This window comes from Filicampus tigris, chromosome 14, assembly GCF_054856515.1.
Source record: "Filicampus tigris isolate MCC_2025a chromosome 14, RoL_Ftig_1.0, whole genome shotgun sequence".
In the NCBI taxonomy this organism is placed as follows: domain Eukaryota; kingdom Metazoa; phylum Chordata; class Actinopteri; order Syngnathiformes; family Syngnathidae; genus Filicampus; species Filicampus tigris.
The window spans coordinates 13735791-13757331 of NC_141230.1; the positions used below are offsets into that span (position 1 = coordinate 13735791).

Below are 21541 nucleotides of genomic sequence, written 5' to 3' on the forward strand. Positions count from 1 at the left end.
CGCACGCCGGTGTTGTTCCGCGTAAGTAACGTGCAGGTTTTTTTTGTGCCACCGTGGCACAAGTCATTCGCAGGACACTTCATTAGGTACACCTGCACTATACTGTATATAAAGCAGCTTTTACCAACATACTAGAACCCAGTGATGATCAAGTAAAAAGTGTCCTAATCAAAAAGTATTTTCTGTCCTTGTCTGTTTTCACTGCTTCTGTGTTAAATCTTATGCAGGTGTACCTAATAATGTGGTTGTTTTGACTGTCATGTGTTTATGCTTGAATGATTGAGAGCCAGAGAAAAAAAACATTACTTCGTTGAAGTCATAATTGCAAGAATAAATATATTATCAGGAAATTGTAGTCATTGTACTTAAAGTCATAATCTTCTCAGAAAGTTGCAATTTTGCAAGGATACAATAGTAATTTTATAAGCCGAAAGTCATATTACAAGATAGCAATGTAATTTATAGTATGAAAAAATGTCATTCCCCTGGGAAACAGTAGTTATTTTTAGTTTTACCAGAAAAAAAGTTAATTTACGAGAAAGCAGTTTTAATATTATGAAATTGAAGTTATGATGTGAAATGGTAATCACTAACACACAAACAATTGTAATATCACCAATACATTTTACAAGGATACATTTTACCAAATCTAAGGTCTAGAACCAAAAGTCACAATTTCATCAGAAAGCAGTTCTGAAATAATGAAGGTTAAGATGTATTTTGAGAAACTGGATGAAAACTTAATATTATAAGAAAAGGTTGTTATTTTACCAGGGAAAGTTCTTTCAAAAATCAATTGTTAAATTATGAGATTAAAGTTGTAACATGAAAAAATGCACTCATATTACCAAAACAGCATCCTAAAGTTAATGAGGAAAAAGTTGTAATTTTACAAGAATGACATGGGAATTTTACAAAAATAAAATGCTTTGACCAGGAGGACTTAGGTAGTAAAGTTACAAGAATAAAGTTAGAGATGGGCCACATTCTTACAAGAAAGCACATCATAAAAATAAAGTTCTTTGAGGAGAAATTGACATCATTTTAGGAAAGTTAAAATTGTAATAATATGTTGAGAAAAAAAAATCACAAGAATACTAAACATTCTATGTGACTACATATTACAACACTCTGATTACATCATGACTACATTATGAGAAAAAAAACATACCATGAAAAAAGTTTTACAAAAAATCAAGTTCTGATATGAAGAAATGTCATTTTAGATTTTACCTAGAAATTGTAAACTATGCGAAAGCAGTTCTAATATGAGAATTACATTCTCGTGAGGAGAAATGTGTTCATTTTTTACAAAAACAACTTGTAATAATAATGAGAAAAAAGTTTTAATTTTGCAGGAATAATGTTGCAAATTTCTTATTGTACAAAAGATGGAATAAGTCATAACTATGACGGTTATGTAGTACAAGAATGCAGTTGTAATACAAGAAATGTAGACATTTTAAGAAAATACAATTGTAATATTGGCGCGATGAAAACTGAAATTTTACCATAATTTTATGACAAAGTTGTAATTTGTGAGCAATCTAGTCCATTTAAACACTATGAGGAGTATGTTTTAATTTTACAAGAATAAAGTCCAAATGTTTTCAAAAATCAAATTCTAAAACAGAAAAGTAAATATGCTTTAGTTTTGTCTTGCAAGAAAGTGTTTTTAAAAATGGTAATTACAACAGCAAAAATCACATGTGAAGTACTTTTTAAAGTCATAACTTTTCAAAAATGTTTTGGTTCCACAAAGCAAAACTAAAATGAATTCATTGTAATGTTATGTGAAAAATATATAATTTTACGATAAATATGGTGATGGTAATATGAGCACAAATGTGTGCTTTCATTTGTAGTATTAACATTTTTTTCTTCTTTTCGGTGGCCCAATTATTCCCTAATAAATGGCAGTGCTATGTAGGCTATGAGCTGACTTTTCATTCATTTGCTTTGTAATCGTCTAATTAATGAGTAGTAAATCTGATCAAAACTGCCCTGCTACGCATGGTTGCCTATTAAGGGGCTTCTGCTTTTTGGTCACCACATTTCACCTGTGTGGTTGTTTTAAAAGACTTGATTAGCAATTGACGGGTTGTTTGGTGCTCAAAAGTGCTTAAAGCTAACCACCCTAAACAATAATGGCTTTCATTAACTCCCCTCATCTTTGCATATGCGGGTTCTTCAAATCATAGCATCGCTGGCAAAAATGCAGAACTGATGCCATGCCATCTGCTGCTTATCCTCAATTATCATCATCATCATCATCATCCCCTCCTCCTTCCCCTCCCTTCCTCTTGTCTCTGTGGCTGTGTGTTTTGGGACTATCACTAGGACAGCAGGCTATTTTAGAGCAGAAACTCCCAATTACCCAGTTAATCTGTCTCTCTGCATCTTCTCCGTTCAGTGACAAATGGCACCTGTGCTTAGCAGGCCTTTCGCTGTTTATGGTGAGGTTTCAAAACTAAATCTTCCCTTTGTTGATAAGCGTGGGGCCTGACGAAAGCTCTTCACATTAACGTTACACGCCGCATAAAACTTGATCACGGCAACTTACGGGTTCTTGGTGAGAAGAAGGCAGTAAAAAGTAAAAGCCTCTTTTACAAAAGACATCCTCCAAAATTGCTGCATCAGAGCCATCATATATCAGCCTATGCCTTTTATGTGGATGCCGTGGAAGTGGGGATATTGCCGCAACTGTTTGCTTTGCCACAGCAACACAATGTCCCAAAGTCAGATTACAGTAAAGCCCATTCGATATTGAGGGTGTTGTTCCAGACCCACCCGCAATATCAGAAAATCCACCATATAAAGAGACTAGAGGCCGTCCGACATGGGTTTTTTGAGGCTGATGCCGATTTCGATATTGGCAAAATAAAATGCTGCCATCCAATTAATTGGCCGATTTAATAAAACAAATATGTGAGGAATAAAATAATGTTTCTCCCCTTAGTACTTATAAAGATATGAATCATATGAATTACAGGCAGAAGATTTGACTGTTTTGCTTTCTGCTTTAGTATGTGTTTAACATTATAAGAAATTGCATAATCGGTAGGTTTTTTTTTTCCAATTTTTTTTCATGGGGGGGTGTTTTAATGTCTATCTTTTTCTTATGTTTTTATATGTAAATGTGTCAAAAAACAATTGGCCAAAAAAAAAAATCCTTAGGCTTTAAAATAGCTAATATTGGCCGATTAATCAGTCGGGCACTAAAGTGACCATATACTTTTTTTTTTTAATAGTCTTACCCTTCCCATCTGTGTGTTAGCTTACAGTATGTACCCTAAGAGGGCGGCCTGATGTTGGGCTCACTCTGGCGAGTGTACATGTGAGTGTGCTGTTTGTTACTGTTATTGCTGTACTCCTAGTGTTCAGTAACCGACTGAAAAGTATATCGGCGGCTGTGGCTCTCCTTTCCCTCATGCGAGGGCATTAAAGTAGTATGTACACTGTGCCGAATAAACCTAAAACTCTGCTCATTGGCGTCATCTCACTTCTGTTGTGGCTCTCATGCTTCCTCCCAATGCAGGAAGTTGCCTGGTCAATTTGGTCCCCCTCATTCCATGTTCAGAGTTGTGCCGTAGCTGTTTCTCATAGCTGACAGCATGTTGCACTTCTTTAGACAGCAAACCTGAAGTCAACAGTGACGTAGTGGGTCCTTGCTGAGGCAAATCCAAGTGTGAGTGGTGTTTTTGCCCAAAGTCAGCTGGTATAGATCCACTCCAGAAAACCCTGAACCAGATTAGCATTTTGGGGAAAATGGATGGCCACATAGTTAATCAACAGCGCAAATGTGTAACACAGGTATGATTGAAGTGTGACTGATTTTACTGAAACAATGTCCGTATGAGTGCGTTTGCTCCCTCCTTTCGAGGCGACGCGCTCACCCAAAGGATCAAAACTGTAATTAGTCAGGACATGGATTAGCAGCGGGGGCTGTTTTCCACTGCGCTCGCTCGCCCCCACGGACTCAGAGGATCACACAGGCTTCAAGCCCACTGATGTTCTCCTATTTCCCCACTGGAAGACTGTCAAATGTGAGCTTTCAGATAACAGACCCCAAGACTTCATCCGCACTTTACCTGTGAAGCGCTGCTTTCTTTCAATGTGTCACAATTTGCATTAGTCTCCCCCCCCCTCCCCCGTCTGTAAATGTGCACTTGGTGCTCTTAAAAGGCATAGTGGAATCATTTTAGGCAGGTTGCGTGCACAGGCTTGACAGTCGACTGGATGTGACTCACCGCTTTGCCATGTATCATGTCTATCTGTGAGTTTGGATGCCACTACAATCTGCACAACCATTCTTTGATTATCTTTCTGTTGAGAGGTCCAGCGCTGAACCATAAAATACTCTAGATTAAACAATAAAGTGCATATTTGATTGATACCTGTGAATACATCGAGAGCATTCAGAAAGCACATATCCGGCCGGGCCAAGAGCAAACATTGGTTCATGACTGTCTGGTCCCAAAGTCCTTGGTTGCATCAAAGGACTGTTTGGTTGGCGGAGGGTGTACTTTTAAAGTAACAGTGGAAGCTGACAAAGACATTCTTTATACATTTTCTTTCTCGATTGTTCCGATTTTCAAAACACAGTTTCCCATATGAAATAACAGAAATGGGTAACTTCTTACCCAAAGTCAGATGAGTTTGCAAACGTCACTTGACCAAACGCAGAAAATAGGTGAGCTGAGATTGGTTATTATCTGAGCCCTGAGCAACTATGGGGTCATTTTCAGTCGATATCAAGTGGCAAAATGGCGGCCCCCTGAGCTGGATAATACCGGGTGCATTTTGCTGCTTATTTCATATTCCACAAATGCAATATTAATCAGAATACCGTGTGTAGACTAGTGGGGCCGTATAGAATTTATTGTAAGAATATATTTCATCTGACTTCTCTTAAAGTTGTGATTTTAAAACACATTTCCCTGATGAAATAACAGAAACTAAGAACAGCTGTTCTACATTTGATGGAAGTTTTATTTTGAAAATCAGGTGCAAAATGCTCATCTTGGTCACCTGATACAAAGATAAAGTAAACCGACAATCTAGCAAAGTTGAGTAAAAAACAAAAAAAAAAAACAAAGTGACCACAAGCTTCTTAGAAAAGGGGAACAGGCCAAATAATGAGGCGGAAGAGGAGCCTACAACTTCCAAGAAAAATCAAGCCGTATTTAAGAGGCAAGATCAGCAGTCCTACTTAAAGTACAGATTTATTGCCCGTTGACTTGCACGCACCAAACCCTTTCTGAGTAATATGCTGTGACAGGCTCGCAAATGAGGCAATGAAGCCATCAAAACCGCTCCGGCACATGGGGCCCAAGCATTAAAAGACAATCCTAAGAAGTTTTTTTGTAAGAAAAGAAAAATTACCCCAGAATGAGAGCGGCTCGTTGAAGAGAAACCGGCACAGGGCTCCCACTAATTACAACAAATACATTCAAATGGATGGTTGTTCCCTTTGAAATCCTGAAAGGTAAATTAACCGTTAAATGTGCAGTCGTTTAAAGTTATTTGTAAAGCTATTTGAAAAATGTATCAACAATAAAAGCTCTCAGTCCTAACATGGATATATATTCTGGTTTTCTCACATTTTCTTTCTCTTACCCACCCATATCAAAGCTACCCTTTCAATCCAAGTAAGTGTCTACGTAAATCCAATGAAGAAGCAAAACATTTGATATAATTCGTCCGACGCGGCGCTCACGGCAACCAGTTTTAATGCGGCGGGGTGGTCAGTATTAGGTAACATCAGGCATCATCCTCTCCACTCTACGCTCGTCGACTCTCTTTCCTGGTCACGACTCCCCCGTCAGTCCAAATTTGAACAGTCGCCAAATCCCGGGTGATCCATGGAGCCTTTGAATTAGCGCCAGCTATTTGATGTTGAGATGGGATTGGAAATACGTGGAAGGAAAGCGTAGGAGAGAACAGTGGGGAGCGCGGCGCCTGTTAACAAACGCGCCGTGGAACGCGACAGAGCATTAGAAGGATAATAACATCGGGAGCGGTCTCGCTAATGCTTATTAGTTTGGCTACAGTTAGTTGCTGTGGGCATTTTGTCATCGTTACGCTAGTATTTACACCAGCCGCAGTGCACTTTGTGGAGCCAAAATGTAAATCTCATCGTGGTTTTAATGCAGAAGCCGTGCTCTCAGGACTAGCACTGAGTATTAATGCACACACTTCTTTTGTGCTCTCCCCTCTCTCTCTCTCTCTCTCGAGCTATTCCTTCTGTGGTTTAAAGCCTTGTGGTTGGCATGCTCAAGGTCAACTTTTGTTGAGGCTTGCTTACCAACAGCAAGTGCAATCCATATTTCTATCCGGTATGCCTTTCAGTCAGTGCTATGTTGACTATTTCTGAGGATCTAATCTTAATGCTAAACGCTGGGTTTAAGACATGGTATTATTTATTCATTGAGGGGAAATAGAGCGTCAATTGCATCTTTACAACACCCATCATTCTGTCTTCCACGTTTCCACCAAGCAAGTCAGTACTTCATTTCAGGTCGCCATTATATGGTTTAGAAACGTACGTCTGGATCTGACTCACTGGGTGTTCTATATGAACATCCATCCATCCATTTTCTGGAGAGGCTGTTCTTATTTGGGTTGTGGTTAACTGGAGCTGATTCTGGGGATGTGGGGTACACCCTCCTCTGATGGCCAGAAAATCCCAGGGCGCATTCAGCCAACAACCATTCATACTCACATCCACACCTAAAGTACATTCATGTTTTTGGAATTGCTGTATTCAGCACCACTCTTGGTTGTTAAGATATCCAAACAAATAAGAATGCTTTTGATCGGTCTTAATCTCCAGTTTGTGTCATGGCTGTATTACAGACAAACCTTTGATTAGATTTTCCTTGATCACTCATTTGGGAAACTTATCACTTGTTAGACAAAATCCATTCAAGCCCCCATTGTTAAATGCTGATCCATAGTCTATTTATTGGTTCCCGTGTGACAATATAATCAAATCACTTAAACTTTACTCAGCAGAGCATAGACATCCACCAAGGCCAATCCAAGACTGAAAAGCCATTACTTTTCACGACGACCGCCATGTTGGTGCAGCTCCTTCTGATGATTCACTAGCCCGCTTTGCCCCAATGCAAGTGTACTGCAACGTCAAACAGCAAGCTAGTTGAGCCTGAGTCAACAGCGCCGCTGTTGCTTTCAGGCAGGTAGTGCGTTCCATTTTGCCTCAGTTGCTTCTAGACTCAATCACAGTAATCAAAAATTAACAATCAGTTGATTTAAATGACTTTTATTCTCCATCCCTTTTCAAGACTTTTATCCAGATCCTTACGAAAACCTAACACATATATCCCAGCTCACCACAGAGTTTCATGAAAATCCCATTTATGCTTATCAACCGAAACATTTTTCTTATAGGCCCACTGGTTGAAACAGGGCATTCTGAATAACTCCCGTTTTTAGTCATCTCTGGGGGCGGCCATTTTATTACCTCTGTCGACTGAAAATGACATCGCACTTACTCAGGGCTCAGGTAACGACCAATCACAGCTCACCTGTTCTCCGAAGCTGAGCCATGATTGGTCGTTACCTGAGCGCTGAGCAGTTATGATGTCATTTTCAGTGGACGGAAGTGACAAAATGGCCGACCCCAGAGATGTATAAAAATTGGTGGATTTTGCTGCTTAACTCATATTCCACAAACGCAATATTAATCAGAATGCCTTGTCCCAACTAGTGGGCCTGCCTAGAACATATTCTTGAAAAAAATATGTTTGGGTTGACTTCCCTCTTTAACAAACCAATGAATGACAAGCAAAACAATATGCCCTCCCTCACTTGGAGGTAATATACGCTAAGATGATGAGCCTCAGGATTAGGCAGAATGCTGCTGGTGTTCACCTGCGCTCTCTCTGCATGTTTGTTGTGGCTCGCCCTGTCTAATTGGTGGAACACTGTGTGTACCGTGTGTATGCCAGAGAGAAATCGTGTGTTGCAACATGGGCCCATCCCAGCACGTCTGGCCCTGCAGCTGCAGTTGCTAATTTTAGCCCTGGATGTGCGTACGCCTCAGTTCTCCTCGCCTGGCCTATGAGCGCCGAGGGAAGGATGATGCTTCCCGCCGTCCTTATCGCACATCACCATCGCCGTCTGTTTTTTGTAGTCATTCGCTCACACATGCTGAACAAGCTCAGGACATATTTGGCCTCCCCAAATATGTCAGTTTTTGTGTCCTGGGGGAGGATCATTGATTAGCTCAGGGACATATTGACTGTGCTATTCTGTCGGACGGCGACCTTTTGCTCACCCAAACTTCAAAGGCATGTGGTTTTGACTCTGTACCTGTCTTCCTTTCTAAGTGCATGGGTCTCTCTTTCAAAACAAAGGTGAATCATTCTCCACAGCTGAATTTGCTATTAATAAAGCCTTTTCAATTCCCGAGGTGACAGCCGGTTCCGCCGCCGAGTGGCTGGTTCTCGTAATGATAAAGAGAGGCCGACGGGGCGGGATTACAGCCGTCAGTTTCACCGTGGTCGCGTATTAAGAGTTAATCCTCCTTCCTAGGGAAAGTGTTCGGATGAACCGTATGTGTGTGGGCGTTCCTCGAAGACCTCCTGCAAATAAGCATGCACCAAAAAAAGGATGAGTGTTTCCCGGTTTCCTTCGAGTTGCAGGAATACTTAGGCATGTTGTTTGTTATATGCTTACCTTGACGCGATGACCTAATTTGGTTGGATATTCGTTTGAAGAAATAAAGGGCAGTCTGAAGTGGCACAAACCAGCACAGGACTTGCTCATGCTCAATAATTCATGGTTGAGTGAGCTCAGATGACCTTGAGGAAAAAAAAAAAAAGCAATGTCTGAAACTTGGCACCGCTCATTTGGGTTTCTAACAGTCCTGAGAGTAAGCTTTTCCCCTGCTGTGCAGTTTATTAGAGCACTTACTTTATGTATAGTGGTGGCGGTATTTTATTTAACCAATTGCCCGGAGTACCAGCCATTTTTTGTTAGGGGGTCAGCTTTAATATCTACAGTGCGTCAATCATGGTCAATTAGTGGTTAGCACATGTTGTGCATAGTTCTGAGAGGTTTAGAGTTTGCGCCTCAACTCAGGCCATCCTGTCTGGATTTTGTATGTTCTCAATGTGCTTGCGTGGGTGTTCTGTGTATATCTGTTTTCTGCACCCCGCATTGGATAGATTCACTCTTAACAGCTGTCTTTGGAACGCCTCACCAATGATCTTGCTATCATTTCAAATTGTTCCATGCATTTTTTTTAATCCAGTCACAAATGGGAGTATGTTGAAATACTCAGGAACGTCAGCTTTATAGATGTCATGTCTGCTTGGCCCACAGTGTACCAATGACATCTACTGCAGCACATCAGTGGTAGCAGTCATAGTAAAAGTAATTACAGCGCCACTAAATATTGAAGAAAAAGGCATCTATTGGAGGTGTGGTATTCATGTATGCAAAGGGTTGACTTGTGCATTTGGGGAACGCCATCTATTCAATTGGAGGCTGCTATTTGAAGAGATATGGTACTATATCTTGACCCAAATTTAGTCTGGAATAGGTGTTCAAGAAGTATACAGATCACATCTGAAACGATAGTCCCAATATTTTGAAACAACAAGTGAAAATTGGGGGCGGCACGGTGGCCGACTGGTTAGCACGTCCGCCTCACAGTTCAGAGGTCGTGGGTTCGATCCCGGCTTTGGCCTCCCTGTGTGGAGTTTGCATGTTCTCCCCTTGCCTGCGTGTGTTTTCTCCGGGTACTCCGGTTTCCTCCCACATTCCAAAAACATGCGTGGTAAGTTGATTGGACTCTCTAAATTAGCCCTAGGTGTGATTGTGAGTGCGGATGTTTGTCTCTGTGTGCCCTGCGATTGGCTGGCAACCAATTCAGGGTGTCCCCCGCCCACTGCCCGAAGACAGCTGGAATAGGCTCCAGCCCGCCCCGCGACCCTTGTGAGGATAAGCGGTATCGATAATGGATGGATGGATGGAAGTGAAAATTAGAAGCAAACTGTCCTAAAACTGGTTTCGCTGTAGAGATCATTTCTGGCTGTCCTTGTAAATATTTCAAGCCTGTCTCGTTTGCCTAACTGCAGCTGTGGATGACACTGTCTCTTTGTCGTGCTTTGTCATGAGTTTGAACACCCCGGTGTAATGAGTTACCAAGTATTAGAAACACATCATCAGTGTGTCATGAGTAAAGAGTATTGTTCGATTCTGGAGAGCAGATTATCAGTTCCCACAAGAAAGCTATGAGGAAATTTAATTTATTTTGGATTGCATGCAGATTTTCACTTCAATTATTAGTTTGTTTTGAGTCAGCTGTACTTTTTTCACACATTTTATTCATGTCCAAACTGTATGCTGCTTTTCCACTGCATGGTACTTACTCGGCTTGACCGGGTTCTAGTTGCCATTTGCTTTTTCGTCAACAAAAGATGATACTACTACTAGGTACTATTTCTAGAACCTGTTCAGCCAGCCAGAGCGTGCTCAGCTGAAACTATATGGTGAGGAAAACCACTGCTGGTTTTTCAATGGTCGAACAACTAATAATTGAGGGTTATGTTTTTAAAATTAAACACATGACAAAGATAAACGCATGTTAGCTTAGCCCTGTTGATGTACTTTAGCTATGGTCACAGCAGTATTATACTCCACAGTCACCACTTTGCTGTAGCGCTCCATTTTCATGCTGCCCTCAGTCTCCATTGAATGAAATTGGTCTCCTTGCTATTACCAACAAGAGCTGGAAATTGGTCACTTGAAATCTAAGGATAAATCTTATATAGGCAATAAATGGACTGACCTGAATCGGGCATTTAGACCTGCGGTTTAAGTGTTTTTAGTGATCGATTTCTTGTGTGTTTACAACTCTGAGATAAGACTGTGTCTATAGTGGACTCAGATTGCATAAATATTCAACACAGTTGTTTTAGATGGAAAGCCTTGCCCAAGCCAGACTACAAGTCAACAAAGGAATAATACATTTTATGTTCGAAGTCCATTAGTTGACTTTGTTCATACCATGGGCACTATTTAGCAGTGTTTTTTTTTTTTTTTGTGCTATTGTAATATGAGTTTGAAGTACAGTAAACAGGATGGGCTGGTGCTTTGCTAGCCCGTTGCAAACACAGCTGTAGACAATGAGCCAATCTTGTATATTCAAGGAGTGGGGAAGTGTATGGAAGTTTGCTTCTTGTCATTTGTCGAACCCTGTTACTTGTGTGAAATATTTGTCTAGGACAGTGACAGCTAGTTGGCGAACTAAATACTGTATTGGCATATAATGGCTTCCCAGGGCGGATGAAAATACAATATTACATTTGGTGCTGTTGTGAACCCAACAGAAAACCAAATGTTCTCGCCACCTTTTTGAATAATTTATTCTCCCAGCAGATTTGGATGCCCTTGAGTTACTATGATGAACTAAAACTGTTAAATTGCACTTAAGTGAACCCATCCACAACTTGAGGAAACTCCAAAATACCCTGTCTTATCTCATGTTTCAAATAATGACTGTCGCATTCAATTCCCTCACCTCTGACTTAGTGTCCTTAGACGGATTGTGCTCTCATCTTTTTTGTTAGACAGCCTAATAAGTGAAGAGCCATGGTCTCATGAAAAAAAAACTTGTAGGAGATGCCAAATATGTAGATATATTTAAAATAGAGTGTATTCACAGTCCGCAATCACGCAAGGAAAACATTTTTGAGGTCGCTCACATGACCAGCAGCACTTCATGCTCAATGCTAATGCCAGCATGTTAACATAAATGTTTTTGATGTTTAAGCCTTATTACGGAATTATTTAGCATGTTAAAAATGAAAGCCAAACGGGTGGTTTTGGCTGACAGGAATATTGAGCTTTCACCCCATAAGATGCAATTCACTAGACAGACGCGACTGATGTTCTGCACTTTCCGTTTGAGTTGCATTTCCATGTAAGAGCAATTCAGATGAAACACAAGGCTGCTTCCGAAATTCGTAATCAGCTGGAGTGCTCAGAAATGTATGCACCTCGGGTATAAGCGGCGTACTCTCTTCGCTTGCGGAGTCCTGATTAGTTAAAAATGTTAGTAAGCGGCTTCCCCCCCTGTCATCTCTCAAAATAAGTACTTTTCAATGCAATTTATTCACTTATTGGTTTTGACCTTAAACTCTGCATGTTTGTGCCTTGTTGTTTTTAAAATCCCAACACCCTTTATTCCATGCTAAACTTGTCTAAACATTAACTCATTCACTGTCAGACATTTTCAAACCCTCTTTTACCGTTTGAGAAAAAAAAAATATACGTATATAAATAGGGGTGGGCGATATGACGATATTAGATCGTTAAGGACTGTAACGTGTCGACGATCTCATGAAGCCGAAAGATCGTTTGATCGTCTACAGGGCATGTTCTATACAGTTTTGCTCTATGGCGGCTCAGAGCCGCTGACACATACCCGACCAACCACACCACGCACAGCGCCCCGTACGTGACACTTCCCGCCTCCCTGTTCGTTTGTATGGCGTTAAGCTATTGCGGAAAGTCACCGCGAAGCAGAGTTGGTCCCGAAAAGAAACTCCACATCTACAGTGTCGATTTGGTTTGGCTTTTCCTCGAAGGAGAAAGCGATAACCAGTTATTTGTAAAGTTTGGAGAGACTCGGTTCGGATGTCGGATGGCAACACGACAAACTTGTTTAATCACTTGCGGAGACAGCACTCAAAAAATTACGCCGACAGCCAAAGCAAACGGAGATCAGACACATGGTAGCCAGAGCCAGCCGCTAGCTCCAAGCTAACACAACCCACGATAACACAGTCATTTAATAAGGGCACTCCATATGAAAAAACAAGCAAACGGTGTAAAGAAGTAACTGAGGCAGTAACATATTACCATGCTGAAGACATGATTCCCATTCAAACTGCGGAGAACGAGGGGTTTAAAAGACTCTTCAAAGTACTAGACCCGCGTTACGAGCTGTGTTTTTATTTTTTACGTTATGTTCCCTTTTACGTTTACATTCACTGCACATTTTGATAAAAACTATTCAAATTAATACCTATGCTGAAAGCTTAGTTGGCTTAAAATGTCATTTTTTTTCTTTTAGGGTTTTATATACATTTTAAATATGTTTTATATGTTTCACATCAGGAAAATGGTCGAAAATGTGCAAATTAGTCCAAAAAAAACGATCAGAATCATGCTAAAATCGTGATCGTGATTTTATTTTTTTTTAATCGTGATATGATATTTTTACCATATCGCCCACCACTATACATAAATTCCTGTGATTGACTGGCTGGATTGTGAAAAGACAAATAAATATGTCCTTGGCAGTGAATGAGTTAAGAGGGCTTTTGGAGGTGTCACAGCAGCCATCTGTTTGCTTTAGTCTCTGTGTGCATTGGCTCACCTTCAGGCTCAAAAATTTGCAAAAGTAGTAAAAACAGTAATGGTGGTAGTAGTAGTAGCCATCGTAAGACAAAAAACAAAAAACAATGTCAACGAGTGGTTTGTTACCTCACTGCACTCGCTTCAACTCAGGCTATTCATTGCCACGACGTCTTTGATGCTAGGTCAAAATTTTCCAAACTTTTAACGTGGCTTGACTTTGTTACACATTGTAGTAAGTCCGGGTGAAACTAGGTCACATTTTTTTGATAGTCACGTCGACGAATCGCTGATTGATTAATTTATGTTTTCACTTTTCATTTGTCAAATAGCAATCCATGCAACTGTTAGCATCTGAATACAAGCTCTCTCCATGCCATTGACATACTTTGTGCCAACCTCTAATGCAGTCGTGTTGATGAAACCGTGACTTTTTCTTCTGCTGTCCCTGCCATGTGTGTATCCAGTTTATTAAGTATTTCAATTTTCAAACTTCAAACAAAGGAGTACCGGTATTTGTTAATTATTGATCTTGTCTGCTCTTGTCTCAGGTGACCCTCAAAGATGCGTGACATAGTCGAAAACCATTCGACTCTCCCTGTGGAGATCTGAGTTGTCGCTCCCCGAGGTAAGAAAACAAAGGCCGATATATGCGCCTAACTAGTTTTGTAAACAGCATCTCAGATGAACTAGTGTGGAGTCTTGAGCCGGGTTCACAAATTAGGATTTTTAACATCTTGAGCGCGTTCGAGTTTGTGGATCCACCAAACTCACTGTTGATTGCACACTTAAGGATTTGCGATCAGGAATATTGGACTGGATTACATTTACGATTGTGACCCCCATCCATTTTCTGATCAGATCAGATGAGGGAGAGGGGAAAAAAAAAAAAACCCTTTGTAACACACTCCACACCACAGGTTAATCACTCAAACACATCCGATAATCGGTCTGGGAAGGTGGAGTAAATGCTCAGATTCGTCCAGATTATTGGTATGTGTGTACTGCTTTGCATCCGCTGCCTCACTTCTCTACACAGCATTAAATATGATCTTACATTGTGGTGAGAGCATTTCTTTCCAAAAGTTAAAGTTGCCAATTCGCTCACTTCACACTGTCGTGTGTGTGTATTTTTTATATCCCTGAGTGCAGTATGCACCTTCAGATAAATGTAATCTGCCTCTGTTCATCCTGCCTAGGTTCTTGTTCTTTCTTTGCGTTTGTCTAATATTCCTTCAATTTTCTTTTAAACTCCACAGCGACTTTTTGTAATAATAATAGTATTTAACATTCCAGTATGCAGTACATTACAAATAACCTAATATTACATTTTATACTAATGAAGGCCACCCAAATAGACGCTGCTGGCTACATGAGCAAAACAGAGTATGTTTTTTTACTTTATGCATCTTGATTATGCAAAATTGTATCAGGAGTTAAAGTTGCGCATGCTTGTTTGATTTGCATGCGATGTCATGACAATGAAAGATGCCAAGCTGAAAGCTGGGCACCTAAGGTTTATCATCACGGCCGATATGGTTGCTGTGGTGAGGGTTGTTATTCATTGATGCATGGTGACAGGTGAGGTCAGCATAGTAGCGCATTATGTAACAGTGCCATGTAGTGAGTCAGTATCTCCTCTTCTATTTTGTTATGAGGTGTCATAAGAAATTAAATATGAGGGGACAAGAAAGGTTTGCAATATGCACCTCTGATATTTAAAAAAAAAAAAGTTTTGGGCAAAAATTTACATACAGAATGTTTGGACTTGGACTGGATACTGTACAATTTGTCTTTCTAGTTTTTTTGGTTTTTTTTTTGCCATTTTGTCAATGTTAAACATACAGTGGAACCTCAGGTTGAACACCACCTGTTTCATCCCGGGTCAAACAATTTGCATCATGAGACATTTATTAGCCATTAGGCATCATTTTAAAATTTGTAAAAGTCATTCAAGTGTATATATACAGGTAAGTGTAATAGCGTGTTAAAATACTACTTTATACTGTATACTATACAATAGTACTAATGCTGCTTTCAACAAAGTCAACTGGGTGTTTCCCACTATGTGTTCCTCTCTTTGCACCAGGCAGCTGAGGGGTGTCTCTGATGAAGATGCTGGGTTCAGAGCGTGGAGTTGTTGAAGAATGGCTCTCAGAATTCAAGGTAATGCCACTTCTCTTGCCGATTCAATTCTGACTCACATTGATGGCGAAAAACGGTTGGATTTTGCTACTTAACGCCTATTCCACGAATGCAGTATTAATCGGAATGCCGTGTTTAGACTAGTGGCGCATGGAACATATTATTGCCAAGAAAATTTGTGAGTTGACTTCATTAAGCAGTAGATATCAGTTTCGAGGTTTGGTCGAGATTATTCTGTGTACGGAAAGTCCCTAATGAGAGTTTTTCTTGAGCTATTACATCCATGTACAGTTTAAAACTGAGCATGCTGAATAAAGAAAGAAAGAAAGAAAGAGATAGTAGTTGTGGCCACAATCACAACAGCAAGAAAATACTAAGAAATGCTCAATAGAAGGCACGACTCTTGTGTGAGTGTTGAAGGGCAGAACACCGTGTTTGATCATGCAAAAGGCTGCTGTCTGAGGTTCAATCAGCCTCTTCTGATTTGATGTCAAGAACTCCTTTTCTAGAGTGGATCCATTTTGCTCAGCCTGTCACTGATTTCATCACATTGCCCAGAATGTTTTTGACATTGCCTCCGTTCGGCCCTGTCTCACAAAGGGAGAAGAATATGAAAATGTTGATTTCAGGGACCGGAACGGCTTATTTGGCCAGAGGATTCTTGACTTTCTAAACGCTGCTTTAAATGTATGTAAATAATGAAATGCTGCTGTCTTCTTGTGTCATAGCACCACCTAGTATTTAAAGAAATGACCAAAAAATGGCATCACTCAGCCAAACTGACACAGTTTTCTCTACTTTTATTCAGTCCTTACCAGAAACCCACCTCTCAAGTTATGCTGGCAGCCTTCATTTGAAGAAGTCCTTGGTACCAGCGCTGTACAGAGTCATCCAGGATCCCGGCAATGAGGTGACAGAGAATAAAAAACACACGCATAATAACACAATGGGAAATCGGACCTAAGTGATGTGAGAAAGAAAAATAAATAAATAAAAGTACCTTGAAATTGTTCATGTTTCGGCACAGTAATTCCCATAGGAAATAATGCAAACTGAATTATTTTTTTTCCAATTTAGTCACTATTTCTAGTCTGTGTTGACTGTATCGTTAATGTTTTCAGTACCTTTCTAACATTCTTAACTGGCATACAAATGGATGAAGAAGTTGAAAATGGTTTACCGCCCAACTTTCTGGCAGGATGGATAGTGGATACGTTGACGAAAATGGAGAGGAAGATTACTTTGGCTACTCGATTACTAATACCACCCACTACCACCATTTACTTTCAATTTTATTGTTGACTTATCTTGCCTTTAGCTACAGTATGTTGTACCGAGCAGCCAGGACAGACGTGCATGTACAGCCTTTCTACGTCTGTCGCAATAAGTCAATTCCAATTCTATGGTCGCCATCACATTTTTTGTCTTTGCCATCACTGGTACATCATTGCCAAAGAAGTTGTAGAGGTCACCTTTGAGATGCTCACTGAGCTGAAGTATTACGAGAAATGTTGTTGTTTTTTTTTTTGTTTTTTTTGTGCAACTTCAGTGGTGAATATTTAGGACATATCAGAGGCGTTCGACGAATACAAACAAATGTTTTTTTTTTCCCCTCTGTGCTTTCTGTACCAGCAAATTCGCCTCCACATTTATTTTGTGGCTTGAAGACAATCTTTGATGAAAGCCCAGAGACACTCGGTGATATGGAACTCTAATTTTACACTAGTGATTCAGTGGGAGAATCCAATTATCTTGGCAGCCTTTTTTCCTCTCGCTGCTCCTTCATGGTCAAATTTGATATCAACCAACCGCAGACTTAAATTAATTCTGAATCTCAAGTCTGCCTGTGCAATCCCATTAGTGATTCACTAGAGAGAGCACGTGCACACGTGAGTGTTTGTGTGTAAGAAATGGATAGGTGCCAAAGTTGTCGCGTGCGTGTCAATAAGATTGCTCTTTAGACTCTCGAGTTAATCACCGCTAAAAGGTCCAAACGGGAGCACGATATTTGGCTCTTTTAAGAGCATCCTGGCCGATTTTCATTGTTTTACTCCCTTACTCCTCCATACCTCCCGTCATCGACGAGACTTTGACCCCCGAGCCTCGCTTGGTAATGTGAAGAGGATGCGCATCCGTGTTAGAAAGCCTCGATGCTCGAACTGGAAAATAGAGCGACTGTTGTGCGTTCAACCTCGTCAGATGAGCGCTTTAGCCGTAGGCACAGATTCGTATCTTCTTACGCATGTCCCTTTTGATCCATCCAGCTGTTGGAGCCCGTGTGCCACCAGCTGTTCGAGCTGTACCGCAGCTCCGAGGACCGCCTGCGGCGTTTCACATTGCAGTTTCTGCCCGAGCTGGTGTGGGTGTATCTTCGAGTCACGGCGAGCAGAGATCGTCAGAGCAATGGCTGCATTGAGGCTCTCCTCCTGGGCATCTACAACTTGGTGGGTGTCGCTTTGCTCGAAGCTTCGTTTCCACTATGCGGTAATGTGGTGCTGGACGCACTGCTGTCTTTTGGTGTGATCGAGAGAGAATATACACGTCTGTTACGGTGGAAGATGAGAAAACGAAGAAAAACGTCCTGCTTAAAAAAAAATGTAATACATTCTACAGGGAGAGGATGTCACACCATTTTTGCCGAATATTTATGGTTAATGTCACCACACAGTTCTGTACCATGTCAAATTCCCCTATATTGAATTAAACAGCAGTGTTTCCCAACCTTAAATGAGCCAAGGGTCATATTTTACATCAGGAGAATCTCAGGACCCACCACAAAACAAAAATGTAAAACGTGATCTCACCGGTAATTTCTTCACAAATTTACTCACTCAGTGTGAAATTGAGACCTGTTTAGTTCACCACAAAGCTATAATTTTGTCAGCAGCAGGTGGATAAACTGTAAATCGCAGGTGTCAAACTCAAGGCCAGATAGGGCCCGCAACTTAATTTTCTGTGGTCCGCGAAGGCAAATCACGTTTCTTGCAAATAGTTTTCACTTTTAACAACACTGCGCTATGAGATATTGCCAAATTTGTTATCTGTTACCAATCCCCCGCCATGCAATAAATTGAAAAATAATTGAACAATTACTTACCGGCTTCTAACTTCAAAACTAGCTAGCCATCAATTTGTTGTGTATATGTGATCATATAAGGCGATCACACATTTATATGGGTTCACAGTGGCTCATAACTACAATCTGGCCGCCGACAAAAAATGAGTTTGACACCCCTGCTGTAAATTGTCCCTTCTGCCATCTAGAGAAAAAGCATTTAATTGTTCTGCCTGTCACTATATGTCGCCAGCATGAACAAAGATACATCAATTGAAAATAGTTTATAATAATTTGACTGATTAAGTGGAAAAAACATGTCGCAGTTGTTAGGAATCACCGGCTTAGAGACACGCAAACTGGCACCTGCAGAATTCAGAAATATTTACTTACTGCATTGTACGTTGTTCAAATAACATAGCAAATGCTACTTTTCCTTTTTAAATGTAGCAAAACACAGAGTAGCCAGGCTACAGTCAGTTCTTGTTAATATTGCTTTTGCTAGAATATTGTCTATAAATGAAGACCTACCACTATGAAAAGTGGTATCGTAGTCATTTTCTGATAAATAATTTGAAGTAGTTTTTACATCGGAGGACCCTTCAATTTGTGAACCGGGCTGCATTGATCAGTGGAAACAGAGCCGCTTGCTCCCCAGCATAGCTGTGCGAGTATGGCATGATCGGGAGGTTCTCAACTGGTGCCAGCGTTTGGGTCAGGTGATACATGAAGCCGTGTCTCGACCCCGACTTGACCCGCGTTATCGATGAGGAATCAGCATTTTACGATTGACGCTAAATGGGGAACGTCTCTTAACATTTTTTTTGTTGTTGTTTTTTTGTCAACTTAAATAGATAGAAGCTGACTGGATAGTGTTTTAATGTGGAAAATTCCAAGCGGCATCAAAACAAATGATTTAATTCTCAGACAGGTGCTCCATTTTCAACTAGCGGAAAGGCAACCTAGAGGGAAAACCCCAGCTAATGTTCCGCGGTTAGATTGCATCATCAGGAAAGCTCATCTTGAAAGTATGCAAAGCGTGTGGGAGACAAACACGTCAATAGCTAGCACTCCATTTCAGCCGATGCTGCTAAAAGTATATTCATGCATTATTTATTCCTCTCATTCTGCACACATGCAGTTTGCCCCCATACTCACACCCCACCCTTTTCATGCCCGGGCTGTGATAAACAACTTGATTCTTGGCGATGCCACACACAAGCACAAACCAGTAAGGCAAGACCTGAACTAACCCGTCCGGAGGAGTGAATGATGCGTTTTAACTTGTTTGCCTGTATGGATAATGAATCATCTGAGTTATCGGCGGTGGTTTTACTAAAAAGATTTCTGCAGTCCTAAAATCCTTTCAGAATCTGTCCTCATGAACAAATTGATTTAGCTGATTGTCTGCTCGCTCCAGAATCTTGTCCCCTCTTTTTGACGAAGAAGCTAAAATGGATCAATTTTGCCGTTTAGCTCAAATTTGTTTTGACTTTGCTCTCTAAGAGGCTTCATTCACCTCCCGTGAATCCCCCTTTCGCTTTTTGAACAGCGTATCTGATGATGCAATCATAACGACGTTCTTATGGGTCTTCACACGCTGAGAGACGAGAGGAACAAGTGCTTTGATAACCCTTGTGAGTGGCGGCGCTTGTAATCCTCTTTCGCCGGTTTACAAGATAAGCAAATGAAAAGCAAATGTCTACACTTGATGGAAAATTTTAAAACATGCTGCTGTACATTTGTGTGGATGCACTTGATAATCATTGAGATTGTCACAGTACAAATTTGGTCAATTTGACACTTTTTTTCTCAAATCGGTTCTACTGTTCAGTCCTCCCGCAGGTCTCTTAGTGTGACATATTATTGATAATTGTGAAGTGGTGAAAATGGCTTGCTCTCTGTCGATGTATTTGTGAACAATTCAAAAGACGTTTTTTCCCCCTCCTGAAAATTGATGGTTCTATAGATGTGATTATTCTACCTGACACCAGCTGTATTATCAGGTCATTTGCTATTAATGATACGATTACGCAATGTAGTAAACCCACTCGTGATGACTTGCAAGTATCTTGCAAATTAAGCATACATTCAAATAAGTGACGTATGTGAGTCCAACAATACACTTTTCTAGTCCGCCCCCCGAAAATTATTTTTGATATTTCAAAATAACACAACACAAACATTAATCAGGTTCCAGACTTAGCTCTCTTTTTGAAGTAGTTCTATTATAAATGGTTAATGTTGACAAATGTCTTAAACATTTTACAGTGCTGTACATTCCATTGAGGAGAAGATCAAATTTGCATCACGTTAAAGTTAACGTGCTCATACTTGACAGCTGATGTTTGTATTTTGCTTTGTGAAATAGCAGCACTACTCATTGGGTATTGATGTTTGACCCCGACCTACTTGTTATTCATTATGCTAGGGTGGTAAGTCACTTATTCCAGTTTTTGTCATTCACTGACTGTGTCGCACGGAGCTTTACTTCAGCCCTGCAGCAGTCTGTTGCGCTGATTAACTTGTGAAGACTTACTACCGTGACTGAGCATTGGGGACCAGATTGTTCAAAGAAATGCTCCGTCGGCGTTCGTGACGTGGCTTCTCTTTCTTCTTTCCCGTTTACCAGGAGATTGTGGACAAAGATGGCAACAGCAAGCTCCTTTCCTTCACCATCCCCTCGTTATCCAAACCATCGATTTATCATGAGGTGAGAACGACCCTGCCCGCCGCCCAGTTTATTATTTGCCCTCTTCTATTTAAAGAAATAAGACAAAGTAGTCATTTAGGCAGGCACTGAAATGTTTGCACTTGCAATGAGGCATGTCTGATGATTCACCGCCACCTTGCAACTATACCTGTACGCTAAGCACAGTCACTCATTAACACAGGTTAGTAAGAGCACACGTGGAGTGGAGTGCATTTCCACCTGATCCGAGAGTT

The 21541-nt window shown here is 40.7% G+C and overlaps 1 protein-coding gene across 4 annotated transcripts in view; it reads left to right on the forward strand.

Moving 5' to 3' along the window:
* LOC147136448 (hyccin 2) overlaps positions 1–21541 on the forward strand; it is a 38878-nt gene that overhangs the window by 589 nt on the left and 16748 nt on the right. For all 4 annotated transcript variants that reach the window (XM_086051050.1, XM_086051052.1, XM_086051051.1 and 1 more), the window contains exons 2-6: positions 13947–14023; positions 15485–15561; positions 16349–16450; positions 17805–17984; positions 21228–21308. In XM_086051050.1, the coding sequence (XP_085907176.1) occupies positions 15505–15561; positions 16349–16450; positions 17805–17984; positions 21228–21308 (420 nt within the window). In that variant the 5' untranslated portion in view covers positions 13947–14023; positions 15485–15504. The remainder of the gene's footprint in view (positions 1–13946; positions 14024–15484; positions 15562–16348; positions 16451–17804; positions 17985–21227; positions 21309–21541) is intronic.